At 34.3% G+C, this 12837-nt stretch overlaps 1 protein-coding gene across 4 annotated transcripts in view; it reads right to left on the bottom strand.

Moving 5' to 3' along the window:
- The window catches only part of WDR72 (WD repeat domain 72), a 102352-nt gene that overhangs the window by 61896 nt on the left and 27619 nt on the right, over positions 1 to 12837 (bottom strand). For all 4 annotated transcript variants that reach the window (XM_015638966.2, XM_015638965.2, XM_015638969.1 and 1 more), the window contains one exon: positions 5931 to 6133. In XM_015638966.2, coding sequence (XP_015494452.1) covers positions 5931 to 6133 — 203 coding nt within the window. The remainder of the gene's footprint in view (positions 1 to 5930; positions 6134 to 12837) is intronic.

Below are 12837 nucleotides of genomic sequence, written 5' to 3'. Positions count from 1 at the left end.
GACAACAATAGCTACATTAGCTTGAATAAATCATCCTTCAACATTAAATACTTCATATGGACTGTTGATATTGACTTTAGATTTATTTCTAGTAGGATCCTACAGTATCCTCTTCAGCTTTATCACACAGTCCAACTAGATGTCCAGGAAGGGAAAAAAGTTTTAAGTTAGTCACCTTCAGTATAGTTGCAGAGTAGAAAATAATCAGTGTCAGAAGCGTTGAAATTAGTAGTTAGGACTTGTTATCAGATTTATATCACCCTGTGTTAATTGCTATCCGTGTGTAAGATTAAAATGTGCTACAATATCACAATGGCAACTTTTTGGTTTAATTTTTCTTTGAGGAATCAATGGAGAAAACACAAATCAACAAATTCTTGACTTGGTGAGCCAATTCAAAAACTACAGTAACTTCCATCAAACATGGCATGTGGTCAAAGCTATTGATATCCCTCAGGATCATGGTTCTTTTTAACTGGTCCCAATTTAATCACATAACTCCCAAGTTATTACTTCACTGTAGTTATGTTGCTACCTTGGCCCCTTGATAAAATACTTAATTTTAAAATTTTACAGGAAATGTAGTACTAAAATGTTTTGCAACTGAATTATAGAGAAAAAAAATCTATATATATGAGTCCTTTCTTCACTCATTTTCCTGTTGTGCTTACTTAATAAACAACTAAATATAGCTACTGAACACTAATCCCAGGGAAAAAACCAAACCCTTGCAGCAGCAATGTGATGTTACCAACTTTAAGGAGAAATATTCTACTACTTTCTATATTGCTTTGTTCTTATTAATCCACTTCACATAAATCAAAATCTGTAATTTCCTATAATAATGCTCCAAATATTATAAAAGGAAACAAATTAAAGGAATCCATGTCTGAGACACTATTGTTTATAGCATCACTCCTGATTTCCTATTTGCCAAGTATTATTTTGTATTTGTGTTTATATCTTATTTCCATTTTTCTATCAAATTATCCATCAGTAAGATTTAACTAGCAGTGATTTTCCAGGCTTCCAATAACAATGTTATTTTCAAGTTGCTTCCCATGCTGTACTAAAACAAATAGCTGCTATTGTCCTACAGTCTTCATTTGCCTCTTACTTACCCTGTGCAGCAACAAAGTAGCTATTTCTTTTATTATTTATAACTTCTGGACATTCTTGCTTTTACATATTTTTGTTCAGAGCAGAATATATATACTATTATGTAAGTGAATATCAAGTTCTAAAGGACTCGTACTACAATATATTTTAAGGAATTGCTGGGTTAATATATAAAAAAATATATATACTTTTTAAAGTCCACACATGAATATGTTTCTGTCCCCCATCTTTGTCTTTTTTTACATACACAGTGAAAAAATCTCTTTTCTTATCTAGATTTTCAGTAGTATGATTTGAGAGTTCAAGCTTCAGCAACTATTTCACAGATTTCATAAGCTTTTACCTCCAGTGTTTTTACCCAGACTACTCTGCTTACTTTAACTAAAATCACTAGAAATATTAGTGCATGATAAACATAGGTTTATATCCAAAATATTGAAGCTGAAAAGGTAGAAACTTTCCAACATGAAGGGTTTCCGGAACACCAGGAAAACAATTCCCAGACACCTCCAGCTTTTTATGTGCATCAATGAAATCTTCATATGACACACTGAAGCATTTCAATTTTTTTTAAAATCAGTTCTTCACAGAGCTCCAATTTTCAAACAGAACTAAAAGATATAATGAGAGCTAGTACCATACTAACACCATGAGCAGAGTCTAGTGTGTATTCTATTGTAATTAAGACCAGTGATTCAATACCTATTGCTACTGGCCAGGTATCATAGCAACCTTGTGTCACTGAATACTGCTGGAAAACTGTTCAGCACTAGCAAGACTATGCTTCAGGAAAATCTACAATGGCACTACAGATTGTCAACATCTGTGGGGGTTGTTACAGGGAGAACAACAAAGAAACCTGCTTTAAAAAAACCCTATACTTAGAAAATGGACAGGGATACTACAGTGGCACTACACAATGATAAAAAAACCACAAAGACAAAGGAAAGAACATTTTTTGTCATTACTTACACAACTTATGCACCCACATCCTAACATCCATCCCTATAAACAGAGTTGCAATAATGCTGCATCATCACATTATTTATATATATCCACAAAGCACTTTTTCTTTTTAACACAAGCATCATTCACCACCAACATTAATCTGAAAATAAAACAGCCTCACTTCCAAAATAATATTTAAACTTTCACAAATGAACTCTAGATAGTCTTGTATAAATCTGCAAAAAAAAAAAAAAAAAAAAAAAAAAAAAAAAAAAAAAAAAAAAGAGAAAACAGGTTACTATGAACAAGAACCCAATATTGATTTTTCTGCGGTGCAGTAAAGCATCTCCATTCTATTTGGCTGCTGTCAAAGCCACTCTTTAACAGCTGGAGTCAAATTGCACTATTTACAGCAAGAGCCCTTGTCAAGTGGACCATAAGTATTCTAACAATACACTATTCAAATGGCACTTTGCCACACAAATTGCTGACTTGATGAATACCCTATGTCAATGACTAAGGCCAATATAAAAGTTTCATTTTTATGAGAGGTTTTACATTCACATATTAAGTAAAGCTTTCTTGAAGAACTATTAAGCTATATATTTTGTGTCTTTTGACATTAAAAATAATTAAAATCTGTTTAAATATATCAAGGGGATTTGACAACATTAATATGGATCTTGTGTTAACTGCATTTGTCACAGTCATCTGTTATTGGTACTCCCACTGGCACGTGCAGCACAATAAAAGAATTAAAATGGTCAAAACACCATGAAATCAAAACATTCTGCTTTTGTATCCGTGATTTACATGATGGCAAAAGTTCTGAAAGAAAGCCTTTGAAGCTGGACTACTGTGTGAGGATATTTATCTTTTTTAGGTTAGAGGAGAGAGAGACCATTATTTTAAAAATGTTCTTTTATCTTAAATATATGAATGGTAAAACAACGTGATAATGGAAAGAATAAAAGCTGAATTTTACTTGCAGTCTTCATGTGGATCACTCATTATACAAAAGGATCACTCACAATTACAATACCAACAGGACAGAATAGCTACCCACTCATTTTTCCTGTGACATAAATCTTCTGAAATTGAGTGCTTCAATATATGCTAAAACTGATGATGGGGTTTTTGATAGAAAAGTTATTAACAATTTAATATGTTGTTAAATTTCTAATACACAATTTGCCAAAGAAGGAAATTGATTATGAAATACTCATTCTATATTAAAACCCTCTGATAATCTAAAAGTTTAACATGTGTAGCAATTATACACTTTAATTAATATAGCATAGAATGTTGAAGTCTGATTACCACAGTCCTCTAATTAATTGGGATCTGAATTTCCAGAATATTTCAAGATGCTAAAATACAATGGAGCAAAAGAGTCAATAGAGCACTTTTTGAAAAACCTGAAAAAGTTCTCTGCACAAAACTTAAAAAAACCAGCAGACTTGATGATATCAAGCCTTCAATTCAGCACTAACAGAACAGTGCTAAAAAAGCTGCAGAGTTCCACACCCCGTTTGTGTAGCCAGCACTGGGCTTCTGCAATAGCATTAAGGGGACTTCCATTGTTATGTTTTTCCCAGGTTCAGCTACACTAAATACATTTAGGCTCCAGCATCTCCCACACCAATCTACAGAACCCTCTCTAATGCAGATGCAAGAGGGAAGAAGCTCTGAATGTACTGGATGACACAAGTTTGATGAATGCAAAGTGTTTTCACAAGTACAGAACCTAATTTATTATTAATTTAGACAAACTTAACAGGTCTGCAGTAACAAAAAACCATGAAACTAAAAAAGACTTTCTGTCAAAATTTCTCTAAGAAACATCAATAGTATTCTTAATATGTTTGCATTTGGACAAGGTAATTAATGAACAATATTTAAATATGAAAATAGAATATTCTTTTGGAAATCAGAGTACACAAGACTTAGATCAAAAAAAGCACTACAAATTATTACATTTCCACAGTTTCCTGTTGTGGTATTTCTCCCAGTTTAAGATCATGATAATTCCCACAACATGTTAAACTCCACACTTTAAAGTTGACAAAAAACTGTTTTCCCTTATTTCATAATCAGCACATTTTCTGTCCTTCCACCTTGTTAAACCCATGCAATTTTCACTTTAATAGATGTGCCTAAAACTACTTACCTAACAACTACCAAAACTTTTTTCCTTTGTTCCTATTTAAGAAGGCAAGAAACTATTCCTTTTAACAAACTAACAGGGAGATCAGATTCTGTGCCAATGGCCAACTAGTGCACCATCTGCCCCACAACATGCTCAGCAGGATTACACGCTAATAAGACTTTTCAGAAAATGGGATCAAAAAGAACTTTAGAAATCAGACTAAGGTTAGTAAAAGGTCAAAGAAAAATATTAAGAGTTAAACTACAATCATTAGAAACTCAATGTTATATGTAAATTTGAAGATACAATGAAGAATAGACCATAAAACTCAAGAGTGAGGGTTTGGATCAAGCTGTACTTTATCAGTTTTGAAATATCTTCTACTTAATTTCCTTTTATTAATAAAGCCAGAATAAAGGCCAGAGACCATTCTGAAGGCTGTTTCTATATGTGATAGAGGGAAAACATTTTTCATTCTCAATACTTGTGGTAAAATAATTTCTATGTACACTGAGGTTTGAGGAACAGCAGACATGAGTTTCCCTGTTTATTGCAAAGAACAATTCCCAAAACTCATTAATTAAAAAGTGGTAAGCAAGAACAAACAACATGAAAGCCCTATTCTTAAGATACACTTTCATCAAGAGTTCAGTGAATATATTACCTCCTGATGCACAAATTTGGTTTAAGAAAATAGGTTTGTACCTGTTTTTTTCTACATGAAGAAAACAATACCTATCTCATTGAATTTGAGATTGTATTAAATTAGAGATAGTACAATAACCAGTTTTAAAATTAGCAAATATTTACTATATTAATTTTTTAAAAATCTAAAAAAACTGATAAAAGTACAGATATATCTAGGCCACAAGAAAATAGTGACTATTGCATTTTTAATCTTCTCATTATTTGACATCTCTGTACTAGTTTTCTCAGTTTTAACAGCACATTAAAACTACTTTAAGCCTATTTCCATCTATTTCTCTTAATCAAAACAAAAAGAAAGAGCAAATCTTCCCCATCAGTCACAATTAGTTGGTTTAATGATTTTGGTAGAAAAGTATTTCTAGATAAAGCTAAACACAACACTCTCCCTTGGCCAATTCTTTCCTGAAGATGGTCATACCTATTTGCAGCCCAGTACCTCACAAGAGCATTACCATCTCATTTTTAACCAATAAGATGCCAAATTTAATCACACTAATAAAAGCATAAGGCACTTACACAGTCTATTCTGTGATGATGCTAACAGAAAACACACACCCAATAAAAATTGTCCCTGAACAAGCGGGATCTGTGGTCTCACTAGAAAAGCAATAAAAGAAAGACCGATAGCATTGGATCACGATGTGCTTGTTCTCAAAACACATTTGAACAGGTGAAAGGTGCATTCAGTTGTTCTCAGGATACAACTGACAGGTGCAGTCACAAGCTGGAGGCATGAGGAAATAGGACCTAACTACAGGTAATAAGGTCTGAGAAAATTCTTTTGAGATTATCTATTAATGACCTTGCATAAGGCCCTCTTCCAATTTTCCTCATTTGTCTGTGACATAGGGTTGAAGGAAAGTTCATTCAGAAGAATGAAGAGGACGAAGGCTTTATAAACTTAAAACCAAGCCACCATCCCACTTACATATCAGCGGGTGAAAGGGTAAAGAATTGAAATCACAACTAATTACTCTGGAGAAATGCTTTACTCTTCACTTCTTACCTTATCTGGAGATTTCTCTGCAGGAGTAAGAGAAGGGCCCATGCCATGCTTATATGAGCTAGAGTGTTTGGATCCAGAATTCTTGTTTTGTTTTGACTCCTGAGACACAGGAAGCAGAGCATCTGCCACTAAGTATTCTGAATCTTCAATGGCAGCAAGAATTGCTCTTGCTGTTTCACCGGTTTCGTGTCGTTCCAGAGTGCCTTGAGAAACACAACAGAAGTTGTAACTTTTTCAATGAGCTATACTATCACATCTCTATGTAAGCATCATAGTACTAATATAGTAAACTACATGTGAGCAAATAAATTACAAAATATCTACAGATGAGGCAAATAACTCCTCTTTTTAAAACAAAAAATGTATTCTACACTATTGTTATTATAAAAATAAAGCTTAACTGCTAAAAAATTACTGCAGCAAATAACTTTGTTTCAGACCACAAGCAGCTCCAGATATTTATATATTTACATGTGGATTAAGAAGCAATTTTCAAAGGGAGCCAAGGATATTCACAAAAATATCACTTGCCCTAACTGCTCAAAACAATAATTTGTTTTCTCCTCACAAAGGCCTCACAGAGCATCCATATCATTAACACTGTAAACAACAATACATTTATGTAATATTTTAGTGCTGTCCTCTAGTGTTCTAGATTACAAATAGCAAGGGAAAGCTCAGTTTTTTTCATTCCTTTCCTAAAAATTGTCAGATGTAAAGGTTTATACATGAATGTACCTGTAACTTAGTCATCAGGGTATGAACATGATGTTTTGGAGAGTATTTCATCACTTGTATGGCTCTCTGGAATCTAAATCCTCTAGATGTTATACCCAGTTGTATTATTTTAGAAAAAATTTCATCTAGAAATAACTTTAGTAATACTATTTTAATTACAACTAACATTATAGATATCAAAACTGAGCTTAAATGTATTTGAAATGAGCTACTATTATATACTACACATTTCCTATAGGAATTAAAAGAAACTGCTGAAATAGCATGTTTCCTATAAATATCAGAGATAAAATACATCTGAAGGGTTTTTCAAGTATTAAATATCAGCTATAACACGAAATGTTTTTCCCTTAAGTTTGAATTCTTTTTACCCTCAAGTAATACAACATGAGTTTTCCCTTTCACTCCTACAAGAAAAAAATGTGTAACATTGAAGTTCTATCAGTAACACCTGCTAAAAATATTGGACTGGGATTGAGGGATCTCATACAATAAGTGTTTGTGTGTATATGTGTGTATAAAATCTCTTTATCTGAAATTATTTCTCTGAAACTCATTCATTTCTGTTTACTGCTGTATCACCTCTACTACTCATACGACAAAGTCTTTGAATTCAGAACAGAAGAAAATAAGGCACCTGATTCTTTGTCCCCTGTAAAAATCAGTTGAATAACGCAGATTACTGCAATATTACACTGAAAGAAGAATCATCCCCAATTGGTTTTAATGTGCCATTTTCTTAATTCCTCCCCAGGACTTGCAGCCAGTGCCACGGGGACAGTTACTGAAAGGAAAGTTGCCCAAAAGGTCTTCCCTAGTCAGACTGTCCACAAAGCCCCCAGCACTGACACATTTCAGTATTTCAGGAACACAATCACGTGTACAGATGCCTACAAGGGATGATTATACAGTTCATGCTGGACATGAGCAAACATTCTTAAAAGTACTACAGCATTTGCAAAGTGAAGTGTGGAAATAATACAGTCACTCAACAAATATCATTTTGGCCTCTTATATGTGTAAAGTAGCCTTTCAAGTTATAAACATGCCACAGAACTATGTGGATTATTCAGAGAAAAATATAAACAAAAATTCAATGAAATCATTGTTCTTCCTATTTTTAAGTGGAGGGGCCAAAGCTTTCTCTGTCACCTTCTGTGGCAAGTCCACTACACAGAGAATATTTGTATGCATAAAAAAATTTTAGTTCACAGAAAAAGAAATATATCAGAAGCTGTAAAGGATACAGAAAATGTGACAGCAGAATTTAACCTTGGAAGGCAATGGCCTGAATGGAATATACAGGTATTCTCGACATACATGAAAGCAAATTCAGGTTTTATATATTTAACAAATATTTTAAACAGATGACAGATATGCTTCCATACATTATAGACTTACCAAGTGCAAAGTGAGAAACCACCAACAGGTTGTTGGGTTACCAAACATTTCTGCTGCAAACTCTTTTTTAAGTGCATCAGGACAATGCCATTGCAAGCATACCATTTTTTTGGATAGTTTGGAGAAGAGAAAATTAACATCAACTGAAAAAAGCTGTTCTGAGCTCACACTAAGCAAGAAATAGGGCTTGGCTTCACACATGGAGAACTTATAATTGGTTTGGGTTTTTTCTTTTAATTTTTCTTTTTAAAGCACATTTATAGAGAGGAACATTGAATAGCAAATACGCTGGACAACCAGCTTATTTTCTTACTAGCAAAACATTATGACATCCTGGAAACAATTTGAAAAACTCCTATCACATCTTTAAATCATTTATATATCACTCATAACAGCTATCTCAAATTTCTTTTAAGAAGCACCTTCCAGAAGATGTCTATTTTCTTAAAAATCCCCATCCTTTCTTACATCTACTACCCAATCCTGTTCCCTATTATAAACATCTGTATGCACAGGTTTGTGTGTACAGCTGGAACCACAACAAAATGCATAGGAAAATGTGTGACCATGAAAGTATTACAAAGTATTTATATTATATCCTTAACTTTACTCTTCTGAAGAGCCCAAAATACTCATTTACAGATCAAGTAGTTGGCAGAGACAAAATAAAGGAAAATACCTATATTCTGTGCTGCCTGAATACATCTGAGAAACAAACAGGGAGGATGAGAGGAAAGGATTTAGAAACCTGTATGTATGATGATGACTTTGACCAGTGCAAACAGTCAAAATGATACTGGGGCAGGGTGGTTATTGCTCAGAAACTGTTATTTGAATATATTCTGATTTTAAAGGAAAATAAAGTGTAAGAAAAGACAAAGCTTGTACACACGAGAGTACAGGAAAGAGGACAGAAATAAAATTCACTCTCAAACAAAGTATTTAAATCTGAATAAGCCCAAAGGATTTTGATTGAGGAGCATAAAATAACAATGGATGAAACTGAAGAGATAGGGGTGTCTACACAGCAGCAACACCACTGCTATGACCCTCTACTATACATACAAAATACAGAAAAAGAATGTCTTTATCTCTCTAAAGCTGTGACCATGGCAACCAAGTCTCAGGAACAGTCAAGAGTGGAGTATTTCACTCTCCTGGGCAGCTCTGGACCACCAGATGCGACTGGCTAGAGACTGCTACAACATCTTATTCTTCCTGTGGACCAAGTACTACAAATTGTGTCTCCTGGTGTTAGTGCTGTCCAGACAGTTCTCTGGGTTCTGCATACTGAAGGATGGATGCATTTTTACTGGAGAGGTCACGCATATTTTCCTGCCTCAAGACGAGGCATTCACTGCCATCACATGACCTGTCATATCATCAGGCTCCAGTGCTTTCTGTTTGCTGTCACAGCTAAAGCATCAAAAATCCTCAACACTGCAGTGCTGCTGTGACCTAGTAATTCAGATGACTCTTACAGCATAACAGTGCTGTGTGAATGAGAAATTATTTCACAATTGATTTTATTTAAAAACAGCACGTGGGTCAAGAACAAATGCTTTACTAGTAGTCAAAACAGAAAACACCTTTCAGAACAAGTACCATCTGTAACATTAGTTGGTTTATTTCCTGTTAACATCTTTTCCATAAATACCTATTTCACCTGAAACTCTCCCAGCATGCTTTCTACTATGATGGTAGAGTAAGGATACAGAAATTTTATGTTGCTTGCTACAAAAATGCTTGAATTTTACAATTCTACAATCTTGTTCCAAGACAGTTATGAAACACTTTGCATCGTATTGCTAGTGCTACCACTCCAATATCAATTGGCTCAAAACAGATGAAACATACATTACATTGGTATTTTACTTATAAGGAAAAGATTAAAAATGGAGATGCCCTGTGATGTGTCTTTGCAAATTCTCTTTACTCATTTTTGCATTTGGAAGATTTCTGTCATGTCCAACTCTGTGTATTAATGACGTTCTTCAGAACAGACACTTTCAGAAGAGCATTAGAAAACTACTGTCAATATCCTTCAGCTGAAAAAAAGCTATGGAGAACAACACAAAGAAAACTACTGAAATCTAACTTATAATAATGGTTTATGTATGTGGGTAAAAAGAGCAATTCCCCAATGCAGCCAGTCCTTACCTCAGGATTTCTGATGCAGGCAAAAGACCCCAAAAGAAAGGACACTTCCATTCTCTCCCTGACTCCATCTAAACTGTTCCAAACAGTAAAGGACAACAATCCTTTGAATGAATTAAGACACAATAAATGTGCTAAACTGGGCTGAATGGAAGAAGTTACCAGCTCTGAACTTAGAAGATATGCAAGTAGTTTTCATCTACTCCTTTATCACAAACTGAAAGATGGAATGAGAATCTATCCCTTAGTGTCTGGAATGAAACCCCTCCCTGGCATGCACTCTTCTGACTGCACTGGATCACAGCAGTTTTCAATAACACTTCCTATATACATATATACACACATGTATAAAATCTTATTAATAATAAGAATGAAGACCAATTATCAACTTGAGGGAACAGACACATACAGCCAAATTCCATACATGTCCCACCAAGTATACAGAAACATACATGTGTGTATGCACACATATGAATATAAAGATACACTCTTGTATACTGACAAGAGTCAGGTATCCTCAGCTTTAGCAAAATGGGAAAAAGATGACACCACCTGCTTTTTTTTTTAATCCTGAGACAGGCTTTCCCAGGCTCCACTACCCTTTATTATTCTACATCAATAAGTATTTACTGAATGATGACTCAAATTTAGAGAGCTATGAAATATTCAAGTACAAGCTACAGACTGACCCGAGGCTTACACATATGAAATATAAGATGCAATAAAAAAAGGGGCAAAACATTAGTTAAGTTTTACCTTAAGACTGACAAAAAAACCCAAAAAAAAGCCCCACACCCAACAGCTAAGTTCCACAAGGTGTACATATTAGTTTTGAAATCTTATTTGGAGATTTACAGATCATTCAGCTATGCAAAATTCATTAAAAAAGAAACAAGAAGGTAGTGACTGCTATGACTTTGACCCTAAACCATGGCCTCCAGCAGATGAAACATAACCACAGGATTTATCATTTAGGCCACATTCACCCACTCAGATCTAATTCTGACCAATGACCTGAAGAGAAAAAGAGAATGGAGAGACAGGGAAAATGAAAAATATATCAAAAGAGATTGTAAATCACTAAATTTTACAAAGACAAAAAGGTCACAAAAGTGTATTATTATTATTATTATTCTTGGTTCTACAATTATCTAGGCAAAAATCTTAGTAATGACCAAATTTACTTTGATAGAGTTCTAAATTTTAATGGAACTATACAACTTATTTTCTCACAGACACCTGATGAAATTTAAGCCTTAACTTTCTAAACAGTTTAATCCCTAATTTCTGAATGGGATGAGAAAAGTTGTCCGACATACTAAATAAATGTCTACTTCGGAAAAAAAAGACAACCAAACAACCCAAACCTCACCCTTCAAATTCTTCAACTCATGTGATACTTGCTGTTAACTACTGGTTTAGAAGTCTCATTGTTGGCACCAATTATAAAAATATTGGAGCATATATAACTACATAAAATTATCTTTAAAAAGTATTGGGAAACATTTCAGCAAGTTTGACCATCAATACGATCAAAGGTTTGATCCATAACGTCACTATCTGCAGAGTCATTTCATTTCCTCCATGGCAGGTGTGCTTCTGAAACAGCAGAGGTTTCATGCAACATTTAAATACATCGCTGTGGCATTAACTGGAATTACCTTCAGAGTATTTCTGAACTCTTCTCTATTTTTCATAAAGTTTGTTATGATCATACTGATGTATTTGACTAGTGTTAGACACTGCATATTTTATTAGGGCTAACAAGTTCATTTAAAGGCTGGTTTATTTTACTGATACCTGTACAGCTTTTAAATGCTTGAGGTAAAATTTTCTATGCTTGACAGCTATCTTAAGGTGGTATGATTTGTTCTTTCTCAACAGAAGTTTCTCAAATCATTTATCATCCTTGTTAAAGCCCTGAAACACAAGTGTTTCAGAAAAAACTTCATGCTTTTAAGTATGGACTCAAAGTGGAACATTCACCTTCTGTGAACTTGTTCCCACCACAGTGACAGCCTGGCTTGAAGCACTGCTGCTTTTCCTGCTTGCTCCAGCAAGAGAGCTCCATATGGAGCATTCCACACCGTGACAGAGTCAGTCTCATTACAGTGAATGGAAGTGGTAAGTCATCACTTAGCAAAGAAAACCTCTGAAATGAGGTAGCAGATACTTCTATGTACAGCTCTGGTATATGCAATACATCAGAACATGGGGGTTTAAAATTACATACCACCTAGAGTGTTCTCAGAATAATTCTGTATAAAACACTGCCATTCTTAGGATTTCTGGTTTGTTAGAAACAAAGACAACTGTATGGTTTTGCACTTAAAAAGAAAATGGCAGGACTGTTGTTACTAAGCACTTTGATACTATGATAATAAGCACATCAAAATAGAAGAAAAAGTATTCTATTCAGAGGATTCAAATAGACCACAAATAGGGAAAGCAATGCACCAGCAGTGTGGATAATGTCATTTACTGATGATTTTTGACCGTCCCTGGAAAGAATTGTAAGCAGAGTTAGTTTTGGCTATTCAGGAGATCTGACCTCAAAAATATTTTTAGGCATATATTAGAATTTTATTTTCTTGTTGGAGCTAGAAACATG

This window comes from Parus major, chromosome 10 (assembly GCF_001522545.3).
Source record: "Parus major isolate Abel chromosome 10, Parus_major1.1, whole genome shotgun sequence".
NCBI lineage: Eukaryota > Metazoa > Chordata > Aves > Passeriformes > Paridae > Parus > Parus major.
The sequence above is the reverse complement of the archived record's forward strand: the minus strand, read 5'-3'. Positions and strand labels throughout refer to the sequence as shown.